Below are 23,237 nucleotides of genomic sequence, written 5' to 3' on the forward strand. Positions count from 1 at the left end.
AGTGAGGGTGAAAGTAATATTGAGCATGCTCACCACATTTTCAGATGATATGAAACTGAGAGGGCTACCTAGCACACTGGGTGATGCTGAATCAGGATACAAAAAGAGCTTGACAGGTTCGAGTACTGGGCTGAATTTAAGAAACTTAAGAACATGAAATTAAGACTATGAATGTAAAATTTTATACTTGGCTACCAAAATCAACTTCACAAGTGTAAAATAGGAGAGGCACGGTAAGATTGCAGTTGTTCTGAAAAGATCTGGGGGTTTTAGTGGACAGGAAACTCCATATGAGTCAGTAGAGGGATGTGGAAGCCAAAAAGCTACATTAAGAGAGGCATAGCTTCAAAGAATATGGGAGTGAGAGTCTTACTGTATTCTGCTCTCATCAGATCTCATATGGAGAACAATTTAAGAACATTTACTGGCAGAACTTGACTTTGGTAGTAAAAGTAAGATCAATGGGTAGAAATTATAGAGAGGGAGAAGAGTTCAACTCAATATAAGGAAGAATTTTCTAACAATTAGAGTCTTCCAAAAATGGAATAGGTTAACTTGAATGATAGTGAGTTACCTGTCATTGGAAGTCTTGAAGAAGATTCTATGATTTATTGTAGAGAGAATTCATGTTTCATATAGGGAATAAGCCAGATGATTTCTCAGGGTTTTTTCTAGTATATCATTTTATTATCTATCCATTGATTGAATGCTTCATAGAATCTCACACTCAAAGGTACCTTCAAAGGCATCTAGTGTAAAATCTTTGCTTGATAAATCAAGAGAAGTGGTATACCATGGGGAGAAAATACAGTGGAAAAAAGATGTCACAAGGTGAAAAAGGGCTTCACCACACCACACAATGGCATGCTATAAATGGAGAGAAGGAAACTGACTGAACCTGCTTTATTATGGTTTCCTCAACTATAAAATAAGGGACTTAGATTAGACAACCTCTTTTTTGGGGGGGCAATGAGGGTTAAAAGACTTGCCCAGGGTCACACAGCTAGTAAGTGTCAAATGGCTGAGGCTGGATTTGAACTCAGGTCTGCCTGAATCCAGGGCCAGTGCTTTATCCACTGCGCCACCTAGCTGCCCCTCTCTTTTAGTTCTTTTTTTTTTTTTTGCAGGGCAGTGGGGGTTAAGTGACTTGCCCAAGATCACTGAGCTAGTAAGTGTCAAGTGTCTGAGGCCGGATTTGAACTCAGGAACTCCTGAATCCAGGGCCGGTGCTCTATCCACTGCGCCACCTAGCTGCCCCCCCTTTCCTTTAGTTCTAACACCATATGGGTCTACTTTGGGTCCAGAAGACAGTAACAAGGAAATTAAGTGGAAAATTCAAGGCCAAGTGAGGGAAGAAAGTGAATATTACTTGAATTGACTACAGCTCCTATCGTCCATTACACATCATGTAATTATGGTCAATGCTATCATCATCATCACCCTCCCCCCCTCATATTGCAGATGTGGAAACTGAAGCTCAGAGAGGGAAAATTACTTGTCTAAAGCTACACAACAAGTTAGTGACAGAACCCACTTGAACCCATATCTCCTGAATCTTAGTAGAGTGTTTTTTCACTGCACTATGAAATCTAAGATTATAATGGTTATGAACAAAGGTAGCTCATGATAAGAGCTGAGTTTATGTTAAACTTTTGAATTTTACAAAATGCTTTACAACGTCTCATTTTATTTTCATAACAACCTTGTGAGGCATATACTATTAGACTAATTTTTTTTACAAATGAGGAAACTGAGGCTCAAAGAGATTAGGTGACTTACCCATGATGATGAACACAACAGTGTCCGTGATGGGATTTGAACTTAGTTCCCTCTTGGCTCCAAGTTCAAGTGCTTTTTCTACCATACCACATTGCCCCTCCTATGTCTTAAAGCAATCCCTAAATGGCAAGCCATCTAGGAATGGGAAGCTATTTTAATGGAATGTTTGGAAAGACCCACTGATTCCTGAAACCAGAACTCAAACAATTCCCAAGGTTCTTGCTTAAAATTCATTCCCTCTAACCCTAGAGCTTCTGACTCACCCCCAGGCATTTTATTTTGTGATCATTAATCTCTAGGGAGCTCTTGGTTTGACTAGTAGGTTCTCCATCCCTAGTAACTAAGAAAAACATCTGTTTTGTATTATTTATAAGTCAGAACAATGAATTTTCAATAAATCATCTTTCCTAATTCAGACACATTCCAATTCACTGACGTGCGTCCCTCACTAAGATTTGTTCTGTTACTGGCTGGGCTTCTGTGCAACACTGAACTGGTGTTCATGATAAATGAAAAAAGCTTCTCAAATCCTAGTTTATTTAACCTCCTTACATGAAGAGCAAGGACTTCTCTGTAGGGAATTATGGAATTGCTACTGACTCACTCATCAGATAAATGACAGCCCTTCCAAACCCTAAGAAAATGCTGCGGGGTATTAAGAGGTTCCCAAATTTCCAAACTGTGAGATATAAATTGGATATTAGATCATAAATCTACCCTACTTAACCTTTCCCTTAATTCTCCTTAAATTTCTTTTTCCACTTTTCTACTTCAGAATCGTCATAGGTTAGGTTGGAAGGAATATCCTCAGAAGGTGAAAGGTTAAATACATGTTCAGGAGCTTCTAATGCAGCAAGATTGGCTGCAGAATCGGCTCGTGCATTTCCCTTTGAAACAGGATCACTATTCCCTGTGTGGGCAGGGCAATGTACAACGGCTAGGGAAGAAGGCAGTTTCAGGGCATCTAAGAGGTCCTTGATAAGGTCCCCATTGGCAATAGCCGTATAAACTGGGGAAAAAGTTTTAGCTTGGATAGGAGGGTGACCAAAAAGCATTTCATAAGGAGATATATGAAGTTCTCCTCTTGGTCTACTACGTAGATAGAATAATGCCAATGGTAGAACATCAGGCCATTTCAAATGGGTTTCAGTACATAATTTGCCAATCATACTCTTAAGCTCTTTATTCATACATTCAACTTGGCCTGAACTTTGTGGATGGTAGGGCTTGTGGAATTTTGGAGTCACTCCCAAGAAAGAGTAGATTTGGGATAAAATCAAATCAGTGAAACGTGTGCCTTTGTCAGAATCGATGCGGGCTGGTGGGCCAAAACGAGATATTATCTCTTTAAGAAGAATTTTGGCAACAAAAGCAGCTGTGGCTTGGGGGCTGGGAAAGGCCTCCACCCACTGAGTGAGCTGATCAACTATAACAAGGCAAAATTTATAATGTCCTGCTTTTGGCATAGTAATATAATCAATTTGTAAGTGCTCAAAAGGTGTATATGCTAGGGGACACCCTCCATAAGCTTTGGCTTTAAAAGCATACTGATTATAAGATTGACATGTGGAGCAGCCCGAGCAGATTCGTAAAATCCAAAATTCCCAAAATTCATAGAATTCCAATGCACCACAGACTCACCAAATCCAACCCATACCTGACCAGGAACTCCCTCTTCAATACCTCTCACAAGTGGGATGTTTCTACTTGAATATCTCCATTATCAAATGAAATAGAATGTGAGCTAGTTGAGGGAAGGGACTAATGGGAGTGTTGTGGGTTGCATGCAACCTGTGGGCCATGTTTCTGATACTTCTGCTCAGAATAGTCTCCACTGATGGGAAATTCACTACTATTTTTGGACAGCTTTAATCAGTAGGTGATTTTTCCTTACATTGCTCTGACATTTACTCTTTTATAACCCCCACCCATTGCTTAATTCTCCTTTTTGGGGCCAAGTAGAACAAGTCTGATGTCCTTCTTCCATATGACAACCATCAGGTCTGCCATTCATCATTCTCTCTTTTCTAGGCTAAGCAATCCTAGTTCTTTCAAATAATCCTGGTATGGCTTCCCCACCACCTTTGTTGTTCTCTGTCCTCCAACTTGTCAATTCCAGTTCTAAAATGTGGTCCACAGAATTGAACACAATACTCCATATATGATTTGACAAAAACAGAACACACCAAATCAATTATTTTCCTTGTTGTGCACAATCTGACTTTCATAACACAGCTAAAGATTGAATGAACATTTTTGGCTGTTATTTCATATTGTAGATTCATGATACACACATAATATTTTGCAGACTACATTAATTATCCAGATCTTTTTCAGGCTGCTGTCTAGCTACATCTCCTCCATCCTGTACTCATGAACTGATCTTCTCAACATAAGTGTAGGACTTTACATTTATCTTATTAGATTGTAAGCTCCACAAGGGCAAGGACTGTCTTTTGCCTTTTTTTGTATCTCCAATGCTTAGCACAGTGCCTGGCACATAGTAGGTTCTTAATAAATATTCATTGATTGATCTTACATCTTATTAGATATGACCCACTGCTCACATCTGTTGGGATTCTTTTAGATTCTAACTTTATCATTCCACCACTTTTAGATCTATGTCACTTAAAAATATCTTCATCAAGTCATTTATAAAAGTGTAGAACAGCAGAAGGCCAAGCACAGGTACTTGAGGCACTGCACTTGAGGTTTCCCTCCAAGCTAGTGTCAGTTCATTAATGACTATTCTTTGGGCTTGGTCATTCAACTAATTCAGAATCTACCTATTACTTTGAGGCCCACTTCTGTCTTTTCATAAAGATGGTATGATAGTAAAGATAGTAAAGATTTTGTCAGGCACTTTGCTTAAATCCAAGTCAACTCTATGTGCTTTGCTAAAATTTAAATATAATCTCTGTACATTTTTTCTTCTGCCAGTCTAATGGAAACAAGATTATTCTAGGATGACTTCCCTGACTAGAATGAATTAGAGATGTTTAGCCTAGAGAGGGGAGGAGGAGAAAAGAAATGATAGCTATCTTTAAATATCTAAAGAGATGTTATGTATAAAAGGGATTAAACATGTTCTGTCTGGCTCCAGAAAACAGAACTAGACACCATCATCAGTGGGAGTTACAAAGCTATAAATTTGGTCTTGATGTGAAGAAAAACTTCCAAACAATTATAGTTACTAAAAAGGGGGACAGGCTGACTCAGGAGGTAATGCATTCCCCCTCCATGGAAGTCTTCAAGCAAAGGAAGGATGCTATTGATATATTTTGAAGAAAAATCTTTTTTTCATTATAGACAGCCACTGAAGAGCCTTCCAACACTGAAATACTGTGATTTATTCTTCTTAATGAAATTATGCCTGACTCTTGGCCATCCCTGCCTTACATGCATGATTGTGTGGTGAGCTTTGAGAAGTTACTGCCATTTCTCCACCATCTTGGCTCCACTCCCCCTGCCTTCTTTTCAAAAATCTCACATGCCATTCCTTTAAAAAGACAGTTTAGAATTTTGTCTAGGTTGAAGCTTCCATACTCTTCATTTTTTGGGGGGAAAAATGGTCTGGGAAGAAATTGAGATATGTGTGTCTCTAGTGCTGTGCTACCTCTCAAGTTCTATGAGTTTTCAAAAAAAAAAAATCATTGACAATGGCTCAACAAAACCACATCAGTTTCTTTGGTATTTGGGGATAGAGTTCCTCTAGACCTAGTGACTTGAACAAATTGGGGGCAGCTGGGTTCTCTCCTGCCATTATTATCATGGGTTTCAACTCATTAAATATTTTTGTCCTTTCTCTCCCAGTTCACAGAGCTTTCTCTTTGGACAAGAAAATGGAAACAACATAAAAATTGAGTAGTTTTGCTTTCTCCCCACCATTCTGGCATTTAATAATAGCTCATCTTTATATGGTGCTTTAAACTGTACAAATAAAAAGGAATTTATTAAGCTTTATTTATTCATAGTACAATTTCCTATCTCTTCCCACCTTGCTGTTTTGATTTATTTAATTTTTTTTGGCGGGGCAATAAGGGTTAAGTGACTTGCCCAGGGTCACACAGCTAGTAAGTGTCAAGTGTCTGAGGCCGGATTTGAACTCAGGTACTCCTAAATCCAGGGCTGGTGCTTTACCACTGTGCCATCTAGCTGCCCCCACCAACCTTGCTGTTTTGAAAAGAAGATGGAATATTTATAAGGTAGGGGCCCCAAAGATAAACTTTATGTCCCTTAACATTTTGACTAGGACTTACCTTATTAAGGATAGAGGCAAAGAGGACTTTAGCTCCAGTTCCTAGTCTGGTTGTTGACTATTGTCCCTAACTAGAATGGCAAGGGCTTTGAGGGATGCTGGGAAAACAGGGCACTTTTCAGCTAAGGGTGTGCCATAGGACAGGGTAGGAGAGGCCCTAAAGTTGCCTGAATGATTCAGACTGAAATGCCCAGGGGGCCCAGGGGATAGAGCTAGCATTTTGTCAGGTTGGAGAGACCTGAACGCTAAGGAGGTGGCAATGAAGACTGACAGGTGTGGCTGGCGCCTGTCAAAAAGGGGGATTCAGGAAGGAGAGACTGGAGGAAGAGGCTAATTCCCATCACTTATAGGGCTCTTTTCAGTGCAAAGAGCCAGGCGAGAAAAATATTTGAGGGACAACACCTCATAAATCTTGCAAATCAAGAGCCCGGGTGGCTGCACATTAATATCACCTGGCCCTGGGGCAGAGGTGGAAAATGCATGCTAATGTACCAGGACTCTTTCCAAAGCCATTTAGTCTGGGAGGCACGTTTCCTTCTTTCTCCTCCTCCTCCCTCCTCCTTCTTCGAATAGCACTATTCACCTCCCTATATCTCAAGAGGAGACTGAGAAGAGAATAATTTCTTCATTTCCAAGAACCTGAGAGCCTGTCATGTGAAAGAGTAGAGTTGTTCTCTTTGGTCTCAAAGCAGTGCAGAGAAGATGCAAAGAGTCAATGTTGATGAAAGGAAAACCTTCCTAACAAAGGGAATCATCTGGAAATAGCTTGTATCATCTCAGGAGGTAGCTTTTTTCATACTGGAAATCCTGAAATCGATGAACTTAAAAAATCCATTAATAAATGGATTTCAATATCATTGATTTCCCTTGTCATCTTTTATATCTTGTTTCACACATTTACAAACATTCTGAGAAATGGTCCATAGGATTCACCAACCAGGGCCCATGACATAAAAAAGGCCGAGAATTCCTTCTCTAGACAGAGGAACCTCCACATCCTGGAGCCATTATCTCCCCATGGCTTCCATCACCCCCAGACTCTTGCAGTGAATAAGCACATTTGGCTTGGTGCCTCTAACCACTCAGGGTCAAGATTTAATTCCTAGACCACCCAAGGGGCCAGCACTTAGGGACCCATACTTGTGTATCAGTCCCACCACTGTTGACATTAGGTCTTGATTGTATCTTAAAAGAACACCCATCATGTTCCATTTCAAAAATGAAGTTCATAAAAAGTGGCCTGCTTACTTGTTAGTCACTGCTTGCATGAACTCATCAATCAACTCGTCGTACTCTTTCCCACGTACACGTTTGTGCTTCAGTCCAATATACAGAGGGTCTTTCAGCAGGGCCTGGAATACACAGAAGTCTGTTTTCAGTGAATACTTCCAGGCAGAGGTTTTTTACCACTGCAGCAATGGCCTCTAGACTATCCATTCTCAGTTCCATCCAGTATCATCCTTCCCACCTGTGGATACTTGGGATACTCAGCTGGAGGCTGAGTTGGGTGAGTGGTTAAGATGGATTTGGAAGATGGTGAGAGAATAGGGTACATTCAAGAAGAAGAGGACCTTAAATCTAAAAGTGATTTAGGGGGACTTCATTCACTGAGCTGGCTCCAGCTTCACCAAAGTTTGACCATATCTCTAACCCAATGCTCTAGACCTTGGGTTCATTATAGTCCTTGTTGAGAACACCAAGAAGAAATCTGAGCCAAGCATCTCTTTGGTCAACTGTTCATAGGCTCATGGGATCAGAGATTTAGAGCTAGAAGAGATCTCAGGGGTCATCTAGCCAAATCTCTTCATTTTAAATGAGGACACTTAGACCCAGGGAGTTAAAGTAAAGTGACTTGCCCAACGTCACAAAGGTTCCACGGTGGGATTTGAACCAGACTGTGACTTGAGAGACCGTGCTTTTCCATGACAACATGTTGCCTCCTTTGGCATGAAATAAACTGAGTTGTTTTATGAGAGAACTTTAGGATTTAGAGTTGAAAGTGACTTAGGAGATGATATGGTCCAACCTTATTTTATAGCTGAGAAAGTTGAGGCCCGGGCTAATGAAGTGACTTGATCAAGATTACACAAGTGGAAGGAAATCTTTCACCAAAAGCTCATACCATCAGGCAGGATCTGGAGCAAGGTTGTACAGGTCTGAAACCCTTCTTCCCATAGGTTGGTATTTTATACTAAAAGCCATTCAGAAACCATTAGGGGACACATAAAAACAAATGGGAGGGGAGAGCAAGACCATTACTTTTGCCTCTTTAACAAATGTCACTGCCTGGCTGAACTTTCAAGTAGTATCTGGTATACCTAAAATCAGCTGTTTTATTGAACTGGATGTTGGGAGACCTAGTGAGGTCAGAGGATGCTGGAGTTGGAAGACTAGGTGGCATGCTAGAAAAAGAATGCCATTTACAACATACCCAGCAAGAGATCATCCAGCCTCTGTTTGAAAACCTCAAGCAAGGGAAACCTACCATGTCCTGAGGCAGCCCATTCCACTTCTGGACCACACTAATTGTTAGGAAGTTTTTCCTTCCTTCTGAGTCTTAATGTTCTCATATGTGAAATGAGAGAATTGGATAGAATGATTCCTAAGATTTCTTTCTGTTCCAAATCCTATGAGCCTACAAGCTGAAAACAATGTTGTAAATGTGGTACAGCTAGCCCAGAGTACAGTGGGGGTAATCATTGCTGTTGATCAGGACATTATGCATTTATAACTATAACCTAAGCCTGTATTCACTTTTTTTGGAAGTCATGTCACACTCTTGACTCATTAAACAACCAAATATCATTGACTTGCAATATCACTTTCTGAGCCATCGTTAGGGGCACCACATCCTTAAGTGAGGGGAATCATGGAGTAGGACTGCTGAATAGAGAGGTGAGGAACTCAAAGAGAAACAGTGAGATTGCCTGCTAGAGGAAAAAGGATTCTAAATAGGGGTTGTAAAATGTGGGTTTGAGTCCTGGCTCTGACATTCACTTTTTGGATGGCTATGGGCAAAGCATTTGACATTTCTGAGCCTCAGTTTCTTCATATGTTATTATATTACTTAGTATATTGGGTTAGGAGTAAAATCCAACAAAATGCTTAATGTACTCTAAAAAGAACTTATTATTGTTATTATTATTATTATTTCACAATTTTTCCAAGGGCAAATCCTGGACTTGATTATTCATTTCAAGAGTATCATGGTCTTCCTGTAGGATTTTCTTGCCCACCTCTATTACCTTCTTTATTAAGTTCTATAGAAATATTTTGTTAACTAGGGCTAATTTTGGGGGGACTGATCTATGGATGACTAATCTGGGGACTTTTGACTATTAGGCTATCTGACTTCGTTAAGTGAATGTGGGCTGTTTATAAAGTTCCACTACACTGCTCTACTCCCAAATTGATAAGCAAAATATTAAGAAGCCTCTTAACTAAATAATCAAAGCAGAGTTTATTTATGAGATACTATTTAAATTAAGAATACAGGGAAATAAAATGTACAACCTGACTGCATTGCCGTGCGTCTCTTTTCACTGTGTCTCTTTCCCACCTGCTGTGCCTCCAACTTTTTAAATAAGAGCATTAGCTGCCTCTCACCTCAGGGTATGTACTTTCCCTGATCAGCTACTTTCTTCTAACTCCTCTTAATCTTCACTTTCTTCAACCTGTACCGTGTGCTGACCCCTTCTGTGCTCTCCGCTGCTTCCTGTTCAGTCTGTCTTCTGCCGCCTTTGCTCCTAGTCCTGTGTTGCTGTTCGTCTCGTCCCCCGTCTCTCCTTTCTAATCTCCTCAGCCGCCCTCTTGACCTCTTCTCAGCCCCCGTCTCCTTGTCCGAACCTCTTCTCAGCCTCTCTCCTCCTTCCCAACCGCTCTGTCCTTCGCCGCCCCCCTACTGTCTCACTCCCAGGTCCATATATACCTTTTCTTCTCTCCACTCAAATCTCGGGGCTTCTTGCACCCCCCCAGACCAAGCTAATCTGCCAGTAAGGGCTGCGGCTGGGGTGGGGGGATGCTCCAGCATCACGTGCCTCACCAGAGCCCAGCCTGGACAAGCCCGGTATTTCTTGGATCCCTCCGCTCAGGTCAGAGGGAGCTGGGGGCTTTTTTTTCCCCCTAGCTGTCTGACCTGGCGTCTTGTATAGTCCATGGGGCTTTTTCGCTCAGCTGAAGCTGAGGAGGAAGGGGGAGACCCTGAGGGCCTAAGGCTTTCTAATCTCAGCCTAAAGGTAGGGTCCCCAAATCAAAATAAATTTCCACAGTTCCTAAAAGACAGAACACAAAGGAAATTCAGCTAGTTCAGTGATGAGGATTGATGATTGATGAGGTTGGCAAAATGTATGGTACTTAGTTTGCTGGGCTATTGTGAAGAAAATCCTTTGTCAAGTTAAGGTACTATATAAAAGTTATTCTGAGAAGGGATACATAGACTTCACCATAAAGCACATGACATAAAAAAGGATTAGGAATCCCTGAATTAGAATGAAATATGCCTCCCAAGTTAAAGGCACTGCACCCACACTTCCCTCCTACAAAAAAAAAATAATTCCAACATTTATTTACTGAGCACCTACTATGTGCAAAATTCTGTGTCTTACTAAGTGCAGTGTCTTTTTCTTCCGATGATCTCAGCCTAATCTTATGAAGTAATTGTTTATACCTAAGGGATTATGAAAAACGGTCCTTCCTTTGGGTGGAACTCATTCTTTACATTAATACTACATTTGTGACTTTGTAAAAGTCAAGTTGGACTATTACTAGATACTTATTTACTTCCCTGGGGGCCAAATGACTCTTCCAATTTGTGAAAAGAGAAAGGGATCAGCAGCTGGCTGGTATAGGTGTGAAATGTTTAATTGGACCCAGCTGGTACTGGCCCATAACTCCTGTCCCCATCCTGCAAATGAGCCCAGCCCACCCTCCCCCACTCTCCAGAGGGAAAGCCTGAATTCCAGGTTGGCTCACTAAGAGAGGTGAGAAGGGGAACCAGCTTTCCATCTGAGGAGAAGATGACTGTCTTTCTGCCCTGGGAGGGAGGCTCACATGTTAGATCCTTTCTAAAGAGTATGTTTGATAGTCCATTCAACAAACATTTAACTGTCTACCGTGTGCACAGCCCTTTTCAAGGTGTTTAGAAAGATATCCAAGTTTATAAATGACAGAGTTCCTTCCCTCATTGTGTTGACAGTATAAGACACAAATCGTAGACGACTATACTCTTAATATTACATGATAAACTCATTAGAGAGTCGTGACACAAAGTTCTATATGACATCTGAAGAGGAATGAGAAAAGTAACGAGCTTGAATTTGGACATGCTGAGTCTGAAGTACTAGGACATTCCGGTGAAGCAGTTGGAGAAGTGGGTCTGGAACCCAAATGAACTCACAGGTCAGGGCTCAAGGAATCAGAGGGCCTGATTTTAACTTTAAATTTAATTTCAGATTTTACCTCTGATACTTCCTAATCGTGGTGGGCAAATATCTTCACCTTTCTGAGTTTTTATTTCCTCATCTATTGGTTATATAAGGGGTAAGGGTAGATGTGCTTTGAGGTTCCTTTCAGTTCTTGATTTATGATGCTGTGATACAGAAAGCATTGGAGGAGAAGAGAAGGTGGTCAAGGACAAACCCTTAGGGAGGCCATGTGGTGAAGGTGGGCCAGGGAGGGTGAGATAGGCCTAAAAACTATGCTGGCCATCTATGGCTGCAGAAGGGATATCTTCGGATAAGATTTCCAGGCTCTATGACTTGACTTCTGTAATTTTCTAAATGTTTTTCTTGTATCTTTTTCCTCTTAGCTACTAATTAGTGTCCCTTTGAAAAACAATCTCCAGCCAAGGGAAAGAAATAGGGTTAATGAAGATCAATGAAAACCTCAGGTCAGCCTGACTCTGAAGTCCAGCTGCTGCCTTGGGTTACTTCTTTCTTAGAGAGCGGTGGGTAAAGTATAGGAAACATCTGTATCCCTTACCATTGTTTTACCTGGTTCTTTTTCTTGGTGGTTCCCTACCTTCTCCCCTGACACTGCTTTTCATAGCATGTCATAGATGCTTTCCAGGACCTCTCCCCGAGAAGACTGGGAAAAGTAGGATAGGATATGATACTTCCACTTCAAATCATAGAATGTCAGAGCTGAGAGGGAACTTAAGAGACATTTTAGTACAATCCCCTCATTTGTTTCACATAGGAGACTGAGGTCCAGCGAAGTTCAATGAATTGCCAAGATGTCAGTGCTAATTAGCCACCAAAATCAAGACTAAAACCCAGGTTTTCTATTTCAGCATTCAGTGGTCATCTTTAAAATGACATCTTGCAGAGTTCCTTATCCACTACAATATTTATTGCAACACTTTTTCGTGGTAGCAAAGAATTGGGAATGTAATGAATATATTACTACAAGATACAATGTATACTGAATCTACAAATAAGCATGTAAGACTGAACCAAGAAAATACCATATATAATTACTATAATAATGTAAATGGCAACAACAATAACAAATGCCCCCTCAGTACCGTGTAATTACAATGCTCAAGTTTGAATCTGAAGAAGAAACCAGAGAATGTACCTCCTGGGGGACTATGGATGTGGAATATTTCCCACATGCAGTGGTTGATATGTTTGTTAGTTTTGCTTACATGTTTCTTTGTATTCTGTTGAGGGACAGCTTTTTAGATGGGGTAGAGAAATATATATGGATTGGAGATGTCAAAAATTGGAATGAACTGTCTCAACAGAGAGCGGATTCCCTATCACGGCAGGTCTTCAAGGGGAGGTTGGAACACAGTGATATCATAGAGGAGAGACCAGCTCAGATACAGATTTGAATAGACAGTTTATAAAGTCCTTTCTAAGTCTGGGATTCTATAATTTTAATATAAAGGCAAATGACACAGTTCCTATAACCAAAGAAGGAATAAAAGACTTGTATACAGATAACTGTGACTGAAATGACCTTTGATTTCACTGGTATAAGAATCTCCTGGGTGAGGAAACTTCCTCTGTTGATATAGGGCAGCATCTTCTCTGTAAATTATAGTGTTATGAAGTTGCCACTGAGGAGTTCAGTGACTTTTCCAGGGTTATACAGTCAGTATGTGCCAGAGTCAGGATTTGAATTCACATATTCCTTGTTTTGAGACCTGATCTCTTTTCAATATATCACACTTCCTATCTAATAAAAAATTAGCCTGTGATAAATACACAAATAAATTGTTAGGAAATCTTTCCTTATATTAAGTCTAAATTTTCTCTTTATAAATTCTACCATATTGTTCCTAGTTCCACCTTCTGAGGTCAAGTAGAACAAATATAATTCCTTTTCAATATGACACCCTTCAAGCCCTTGAAGTCATCATGTTTTCCATTCCACATCTTCTCATCTCCAGGCTAAACATTCTCACTTCCTTCAAAAAATTCTCATATAGCATAAACTCAAGGTCTTTTATAATCTAGCATGTACTCCACTGGATGACCTTCAGTTTACCAATGCCCTTCCCAGAACTGAACACAACATTACATATGTGGTTTGACAAGATGAAGGTACAGTGGCACCATCACCTCCTTATTCCTAGGAACCATATCTCCCTTAATGCCCCCTAAAATCACATTAGCTTTTTTTGGCTTGTGACATCATTCCCCTAGATCTTTTTTAGGTAATGTGCTGTATAACCTTGTTTCCTTCAACTTGTACATGTGAAATTGATTTTTAATTTACAAGTAAGATTTTACATTTCTCCCTCTCATTCATTTTGGACTAACATTTTAGCCTATCAACATTTTTTGAATCCTTACTGTCACAAAGTGTGTTAGCTATCCCCCTACAAGCTTAGTGTTCCATGAAAATGTGTCATCTATACATATATCCAAGTCAATGTTTTTTTTAAAAAGTCAAACAACACAGATCCCTGGGAAACACCCCATACAGACCCCTTTCCAACTTGAATTTGAGCCATTTATGACAACTCTGAGTATGGCCAATCAACCAGTTCCAAATCCATATAACTGTATTATCACCTAATGCATATCTCACCACATTTCCCACAAGAATAGAATGAAATAATCTATCAAATAATTTACTAAAATCCAGACAAAACTGTTATCTACCTTATTTACCTCCTCTCTGTTTATTAACTCCACTTGGAAAGGAAATAAAGTTAGTCTGGGATAACTTCTTCTGATGGATGTCATACTGACTTGTTGGGATCACCAATTCCTTTTCAAGTTGGTGTGATGAAATAATGGGATTTAGCAGATACTCAAAGACCCACCTGGAGATTAATCTAGACTGATTGAATCAAGTGAGAGTGATTGACTGCTGATTAGCCTACTTCAAGTTAATTGGATTGTAATCACACCTGGCTAGCCCTTAAGAAGGTATTGTTCTCAGTAGCTAGACTATGAACTCAACCTGAGAACACCTTCAAAACCAATGGATTTGGATGATGCCAACCAATCAGCTTGAAGCAGTGTGTAAGGACCACCTCTGTTCCAGACCTATAAAAAGCTTCCACAATCAGCTTGCTGAGGGTTCCTGATTGAAGCAGGCTCCGGGCAGAGGATTTGAGGAAGAACCAGACCAGTCTGGAACTCTGGGCTAGATAGGCTTTTTCTTAACTTTCTGAACTCCATGTTAATAACTGTATGCTTTAATAAATGTTTAATGCCCAAAGACTGGTGCTAAAGCTTCTAATTTAAGGTGATCACACAATTTAGATTTTAAACATCACATTGGTCACTCACCACTCTTTTCATAGTACTTTCCCAGTTCTTCCCAGTAATGAATCTCACTAGTCTATTATTTGTAGACTGTTCTCTTCCTTAAAAATAATCAGAACATTTGCCCTTATTCAATTTTTGCAGTGCTTCTGTACTCCATGACCTTCCAAAGATCATTGACATCACCTCAGCAATCACATATATATGTTCTGTCAGTACTTGAGGCTATAATTTATCTAAACCGCATTAATTTGATTTGGTAAGAGTTGCTAGTTCTTCTTTCAGTATCTCATTAATTACTTTGGGAAGCAAAATAAAATTGATCAAGATCTGCCTTCTCTCTGTTATCAGTTATCATTATCCCATCCACCCCAAATAGCATTCTTTTCTCTTTCATGAGGCTCTTAAATATAGGTAAAAACAGATTTTAAAAAACCTCATTAGCTTTTCTCACCAAACTCATATCATTCTGAGTTTGTTCACTATTCTTATAGTATTACCATGCCTTTACATCTGTCATCTTTTAATTTTCCTTGCTTCCCTCTTCTGTAGATGTATTTTAAAAATGTGTTGGTTTATGAATTCTTTGTATATCTAGATTTGTTTATTTAGATAATTCACTTTTTTGAGCATTATTGTTTTCCTTTGTGCTTAGTGTTTTCAGGAATTCAGTCTTGAGAACTTCCCATTCCTTCTGTGCCACGATCCCTTTTGGAATTTTAATCCATGGGATCTCTCTTGTTCTTTCTGTTGATATTTTGAAGCCTGCTCTTTCCATATCTAGAGTGCATATTTAGAGTACATTCCTAGATTTTGTATTCTTCCTCATAAATTATAAGATGGAGGAGCCACTTTCTGATTCTCAACACTTTAGGCAGAAATATTTCACCAGATCTTTTGGGGTACATTCCAAACCTGGACAGGAAACTATCATTCCTTTATTTTAAGCCATGGTTCAGAAGTCTAGATTTTATTATCAAATAGTATCTTCTTAAGTAGATGTTCACTTGTCACATCTGTCCATATCTTCAGAAGCCCTTGCCCTTTACCAGTCATACTGAAAAAAAAACAAAACAAAACACCACACCAGTTACTCCCTCTGAGGTCTTTAATTTCTTGCTCAAGACATTATAATCTTCAACAAAGTTCCTCTGGCAATATAATTTACACCCATGTGAATCATAGGAAGTGGGCAGTAGTCATACATTTTGACAAGTCTTGGGAAGTTCTCCATCTCTGACACATTCCTGGGAAAGATTGTATACTTTTCTATTGTTAATAGGTTGACAAACCGGTTGCCTCAGAATGCCTTAACAGGAAGGTGCCAGCCACCATTATTTCTCTCTTCTTCCTCTGACCTTTAATGGATAAGCTCTCTCCTGAAAACACCTGTGGAGCCACATCAATGTTCCTTGGAGGACAGATAGCTGCTTCCTTAGTGTGTAGTTCCCTTCTCCTTGAAAAGACGCTGATATTTGTTTGTTAACTCCAAGTGTTCAGTGGTCTTCTTCCCCTTCTCTTCTGCACAAAAATTTCCCATCCTTCAACTTCCCAGTATGTCAGGATTTACTTCTCCCTCTTTGGATTGTTTTTTGTTTTGTTTTTTAATATCAAAAGCCTTCCTACTATTGTTTTAAGTGACATTCCATTGTCCTTTACCATTTGGATAGTACAAAGGTGTTCCTCAAGGACTTTACCTTCTTGTCCAGAAAGGAAATCAACCTGAAATTTGGGCATAGTTAATGGCCTCTTTTTTTTTTTTAGTGAGGCAATTGGGGTTAGGTGACTTGCCCAGGGTCACACAGCTAGTAAGTGTTAAGTGTCTGAGGCCGGATTTGAACTCAGGTACTCCTGACTCCAAGGCCGGTGTTCTATCCACTGTGCCACCTAGCTGCCCCTAATGGCCTCTTTGTTCTCTTTTCTGTGTTCTTACTCACCAACAGTAACTATGAACTGTCCATCAGAAATGTATAATGAAAGTGGGCCATCAGGGTCAGGTTAAGGGTCTGGGGACTTGGTAAAGATCACATGTCACAGCTTTGGTCTGTAAGAGTAAGAGCCAAGAAGCAACAAGGCATAGCAGTTAACAAAAGACTTATAAATAATAAAAGAAAACCTTATAATGGATGCGACATTCTATCTCTGCAATCATCATTCAATGAAACTCTTCCTTCTATTTTTCTGTCTCAAGCCTCTATTCACTGCTTCTCCAGTGAACTGTTGAAACTATTTGCTGGAGATGTCAGCTGCTGCCAAGGCTTCTTATTTATGGGATTGTGGGGCAAAGGGGCTGGAAAGTATTATTGCTCTTTTGTGAAACTGGCCTGGGTCAACATGCCTCTGAGATTAATCAACACATTTTCAGCTCAAGGATTACTTAAACACCTTTTCATTCTTTGACAGCCATCAAGAACTTGTCTGTTCTTTGCTCCCACCTTTCCCACCTCCCATCTAGGGAAAGTCCCCTCAGCCTTCAATCACAGGTAGATTAGAGGGACTGGATGCTGTTCACTCCCATTATGTCCAAAGCAGGGAAGAGGTGGGGCTGCCAAGCCTTGCCCTGCATTCCTGCCACTATGACAAAGGTCCCTTTCTCCCTTAGAGGTACAGGGCATCAATTTTGATAGAGAGCATGGCTATGCAGAAAGACCAAGAGACTTGGAGGCAGGAGGCTGAGATCTATCACTGAGTAGCTATATGACCACAAGCAATCCTTTAACATACCTGGTGATTTCTTTGTCTGTAGAATGAAGGGAGGATTTACTTTAAACCCAGAACTGACCATGTTACTTCTCTATTCAATAAATTCCAATGGCTCCCTATTGTCTCTAAGATAAAGCATAAATTCTGTTGAGCTTTTAGAGCCCTTCACACACAACTGGGTCTCAACCTACCTCCCCAGCCTTATTATTTCTCTTCCTGTACTCTTTAGTCCAGATGAACTGGCCTTCTCTCTGTGCCTCATGCATGACATTCCATCTTCCATTTACATGCCTTCTTTGCACTGGCTGCTTCTTATTCCTGGAATACACTCCCTCTTCACCTGGAGGTTAAAGAATACTACCTTGTATTTAACTACCTTATATTTCCTCTCTCTATATTTATATATCTATATTTTGTCTATTCTGGTAGAAAATAAGCTCCTAAGGGATCATTTCAGCTTTTGTATTTTTATCCACGGTGCCTAGCAGGGTGACTATAACATAGTTGGCATTTAATAGATACCTATTGATTGACTGATTGATGGGGTAAGATTATAGAAAGAGCTAGTGCCCAACACAGTGCTTGGCACATAGTAGTTAGGTTTAAAAAGTTTAATGGATTCTATGAATTTAAAAGTCACATACCTCGTTAGTGGCAGAACTAGAACAGTCCAGTAAATATTGTATCCCTACTTTATGATCTTTAATCCAAAGTCAAATCAATCCAAATCCAACAAAAATGTATTAAGCACCTATTATGGATAAGGCACTGAGCTAAATTCTGGAGGAAATTCTCTGATTCTGCAACTGGAAGCTATGTCTGTTATTGAAAAGGAGGTCAACTGCAACCTTCTGCAATAGGGTTTCCAAAACATCAAGCATCCTCCCCCAATTCCTCCTCCCCCATTGACTCAGGTTTCTTGGGTTTCTTTCAGTGCTGTCTCTTTAAGATTTTTCTTGGCAAAGAAAGTCTGTAAACCAAAATGGTTCCTCCAACCCCCACTTTACCTCACTTGCCAGATCAGAATGTGGTGGATTCAAGCTGAAAAACAAATCGACCTTCTGGTCTAGAAAAATATTTATCAAACATAGCAACAAGCACACCAGCATTTTCTCATTTGGAGAAAGGATCTTAAATCCAGGGGTCACTGTAAGAGAGCAAACTATAGCTCATGTGGTGGACACAGGGATAAGATCTTTGGGGCAAGTTCCCTGCCTAACTGTTTAACTCTCCTCCACCCCTAAACTCAGTTAAGTCCTAGGGTAAAGGAATTCTGGGGAGGCTGATAGAGGGTGTATCTATGAACAAAATCTATTGGGCAAAAGATATTGGGGAGGCAATCACTGGTGACTAATATTGGGAATATACTGGAATTAAGGCCTGAGCTGATGATAGCATTAGAGAAACCCCACAGCCCTTCTGGGGTGCTGCCAGAAGATACTAAGAGAAAGAGATAGCCAGCAGAGCTCTGGGAACCTGACCTGCTAGCACACATCAGTTGGGAGAGTAAGTACAGAATGACATTACATGTAGAGCTTTGTCTGGGATAAATGTTGGGCCCTTTGCATTTGCAAGGACCTACTAGAGAGATTCTCCACTCAAGATTTTAGTTGTTGGATTTTCTATTTTTAGGATCCACTAGAGAAAAGATTGCTAATTTTTTTCTTTTTATTTCAGGGTAAAAATGCATAGCAAAGATTTTTTTCAAATGTGTTTCCTTTAAGTCAGACCAGTTTTTTAGATAATGTTTTACATAGCTGAAAGTTTAAGTATTCACACCTGTTGTATTATTGAATACTTTATATAATACTCTGTTGGGCCATACTCACCCAACTAACACTGTTGCTGGCCACTTAGGTCCCCAGAGGGGTGGCTGTTACTATTCTCAGGGTTCTATGGGGCAACTGTGGATACCTATCCTCTAAAACACTAGCCTACAATCACCCAGAAATGTACTTCCTCTTAACAATGAGTCAGTGAGGGGCAGCTAGGTGGCACAGTGGATAGAGCACCAGCCCTGGAATCAGGAGTACTTGAGTTCAAACCAGGCCTCAGAAACATAACACTTACTAACTGTGTGACCCTGGGAAAGTCACTTAACCCCAATTGCCTCACTAAAAACAAACAAAAAACAACAATGAGTCAGTGCACTTAAGTAGATATTTAGCAAAAGCATTTATTCAAATAGTATAGCAAGAATAGTAATTACAAATAATTTCCCCAATACCAAGGGCACACATTCCCCACAAATATACCTAGAGTCTAAGAGGAGGAAAGAGTGGGCAGGAACTTAGAATACAATGGTAGTTGGGCACACATGTCTAAGGGAACTCAGAACACACATGTCTAAGGGAACTCAGAACTCAGGAACTGTAGTTCTATATCTCCTCTCTCATTAGAGACTCCTCACATAGTTCACTATGGGTCCCTCTCCTGTTCAGCTGGGTTGGCTCTTCACAGGCCATGTTTTCTCGGCTGGACTGGTGTTCACTTAGTCTTGATCATCCTAGGGCATGCTGTTTCATTTGGATGGACCTATCTATTGCTGGGTTGGGCTGGGCAAATCACTCAGTGGTTGTTCTGGCTCCTTACTAGGGTAAACTGCTTGCTGGACTAGCCTGGGTAGGTTGCTTCACTGTTGAATAGTGTTAGGGAGGACACTGGGGAGTGGCTACTAGGTTGTTCTGGGCAGGATGCTTTGCTACTGGGCTCTCAGATGTCTCTATTAAACAGGTCAGTGCCCTGGGCTCACTCTTTAAGAGGTGGCTATAGTTTTTATTCACCTTTAGCTACTGGTTAGGCTGAAGGGTACTTAACTGTTTTTAGTTAGAATGTTACGGGGATCTCTTTAGCTACAGTCAAGGTTGTGCTGGACAACACACTTTTAAGTTTAATGCTCATTATTAACATTTCCCCCCATCATTTTCTAAATCTAGAAATCAACCAAAATCTCAAGTCAACCCCTGATTTGCAGCATTTACCAATTTCTGAGGTATGAATGCTCATAACTGAATAATGAATTTTCCAGAATTGGTCATGCTAGCTCCAGCACATCCTTAGCTGTAGTTCTACAGGAGATCTTTCAGCTAAGTCAACAGCCCTTGGCTTTGCTGTTATTGTTCTCCAGTCCTACAGTTGTATTTGACTCTTCATGACCCTAGGAACCCTAGCAAGTCAGGTTCTTCTACCCTCCACTATCTCTCAAAGTCTTTCCAAGTTTGTGTTCATTGGTCTATCCATCTCATCCTCTGTCATTTCCATTTTCCTTTTGCTTTCAATCTTTCCCAACATCAGGGTCTTTTCCAATGAGTCCCATCTTTTCATTATGTGGCCAAAGTATTTATGCATCAGCATCAGTATTTTACCTTCCAGTGAGTAACCTTAATTAGTTTCTTTAAATATTAAGTGATTTGAACTTCTTGCTATCCCAGGGACTCTCAAAAATCTTCTCTAACACTACAATTTGAAATCATTGATTTTACAGTACTCAGCTCTCCCAATAGTTCAACTCTCACAGCCATACATTGCTACTAGAAAAAACACAGCTTTTACTTTTGACTTTTGTCAGCAAGGTGATATCTCTGCTTTTTAGTATACTGTCCAGATTTGCCATAGTGTTCCTTCCAAGGAGCAAGCATCTTTTAATTTCATGGCTGCAGTTGCCATCTACAGTTATATTTGGGCCCAGGAATGTAAATTATGACATTGCTTGATTTCTTTTCCTTCTATTTGCCAGGAAGTAATGGGACTAGTTGCCAATCTTAGTTTTTTTATGTTAAGCTTTCAGCCAGCTTTTATACTCTTCTTTCACCTTCTTCAAGAGGCTTCTCAATTCCTCTTCACTTTCTGGAGTAGCATCATCTGAATATTTGAGATAGGTGATATTTCTCCTGACAACCTTAATTTCAGCTTTTGAGTCATCCAACCTGGCATTTTGCATGACATACTCTGCATATAAGTTAAATAAATAAGGTGACAGTAATTATTGTTGCTTCTTGACCTGCATACAGGTTCCTTAGGGGACAGATAAGATCGATCATCTGGTACTCCCATTTCTTTGAGGACTTGCCACATTTTCTGGAACTCCCTTGCTTTATCCATAATCCAGCAAATATTGGCAATTTGGTCTCACGTTCCTGTCTCTTTAAAAACCAACATGTCTCTTAATATGATCAGTATTTTATTTTATCTCCTCTATTTCTTTGGGAATCTTATTTATGTGAATGACTAGAGACAAAATGTATAAATGTGGTCTATGACTTAGAGACAGGATTCTTTGTCTTACGGGCCTCTTTAAAGGTAATTTTGGTATATATGTAAGTCTCCAAAGTCTATTTTGCATCTGAATGCTTTCCTTTTAACTTTTCATAGTCTCAGTCCTTTTACCCTCTGCATATCTTCAGCTTTTACTGAAATCTCACATGGGCATCCTCCCTGCCATGTACCTTCTCCCCCAGTAAGAAATTTTCAGTGTAAATACTATGAATTCATTGCAAAATTTTAGGACAAATACCTGAAAATAATTTGAGAGATGCCAGCTTGTCTGTTTTGACAAATGTTACCATTTCACAGAGTTCACACAGTTAAGATAGATTCAGTACAAAACAGTGTATCTTTTTTTTTTTTTTGGTGAGGCAATTGGGGTTAAGTGACTTGCCCAGGGTCACACAGCCAGTAAGTATTAAGTGTCTGAGGCTGGATTTGAACTCAGGTCCTCCTGACTCCAGGGCCAGCACTCCATCCACTATGCCACCCAGCTGCCCCCCAAAACAGTGTGTCTTAAACATAATCTTTACTACATGCAATCATATAGCACATATAATAGAACTGAATACAATGGTCCAATGTATAATTCTTTCAATTTCTATTTTAGCTGCTTCTTCTAGAATTTCAGGGCAATTTTCCCTGAGAATATCTTGGAAGATGGTGTCTAAGCTCTTTCCTTGATCATGGTTTTCAGGTAGACCAATCATTTTCAAATTATCTTTCCTGGACCTATTTTCCAGGTCAGCAGTTTTTCCCAGAAGATATTTCACATTGCCCTCTATTTTTTTATTCATTTGGATTTGCTTTATTGTGTCTTGGTTTCTCATAAAGTCACTGGCTTCCATTTGTTCAATCCTAATTCTTAGGCAATAGTTTTCATCAGAGAGCTTTTGTACCTCCTTTTCCATTTGACTTTTCAAGCTATTGACTTTTTCCTCATGTCTTTCCTGCATCACCCTCATTTCTCTTTCCATTTTTTCCTCTACCTCTCTAATTTTATCTTCAAAGTCCTTTTTGAGCACCTCTATGGCCTGAGACCAATTCGTATTTTTCTTGGAAGCTTTAGATATAGGGGCCCTGATGTTGACATCTTCCTCTGAGGGTGCCCCTTGGTCTTCCTTGTTACTGAAGAAACTTTCTATGGTCTTCACCTTTCTCTGTTGGCTCATCTTGCCTTTCTTTTACTAGACTTTTAACTCCTTAAAGTGGGGCACTGTTTCCAGGCTGCAGTATCCCAAGCTTAAGACATCCCAGGTGGTATGATTTAAGGAGAATCAGGTTCTTCCCTCGCCCATCCTGTTTCCTGGTCCTAGATGACCCCAGACCAACTTGCCAATCAACCAGCTTTGTGTGTTGTGGTTGTTAGCTCCGATGAGCCTGTGCCCCTCCCCCACCTGGGCCACTGCTACTGGAGCCTACCTCCTGGTTCTCAGCAGGGGTGTAAAATCCAAGTTCTGCCTTAACACCAGCATATACCCTTGTAGTCTCCCCCCTGCCCAGGGTTC

The 23,237-nt window shown here is 40.2% G+C and overlaps 1 protein-coding gene across 1 annotated transcript in view; it reads right to left on the minus strand.

Annotated features, from left to right (window-relative positions):
• ME3 (malic enzyme 3) overlaps nucleotides 1-23,237 on the minus strand; it is a 341,867-nt gene that overhangs the window by 79,930 nt on the left and 238,700 nt on the right. Inside the window, exon 7 of the mRNA XM_043997795.1 lies at nucleotides 7,286-7,389. Within this exon, the coding sequence (XP_043853730.1) occupies nucleotides 7,286-7,389 (104 nt within the window). The remainder of the gene's footprint in view (nucleotides 1-7,285; nucleotides 7,390-23,237) is intronic.

Source organism: Dromiciops gliroides, chromosome 3, assembly GCF_019393635.1.
Source record: "Dromiciops gliroides isolate mDroGli1 chromosome 3, mDroGli1.pri, whole genome shotgun sequence".
Taxonomy (NCBI): domain Eukaryota; kingdom Metazoa; phylum Chordata; class Mammalia; order Microbiotheria; family Microbiotheriidae; genus Dromiciops; species Dromiciops gliroides.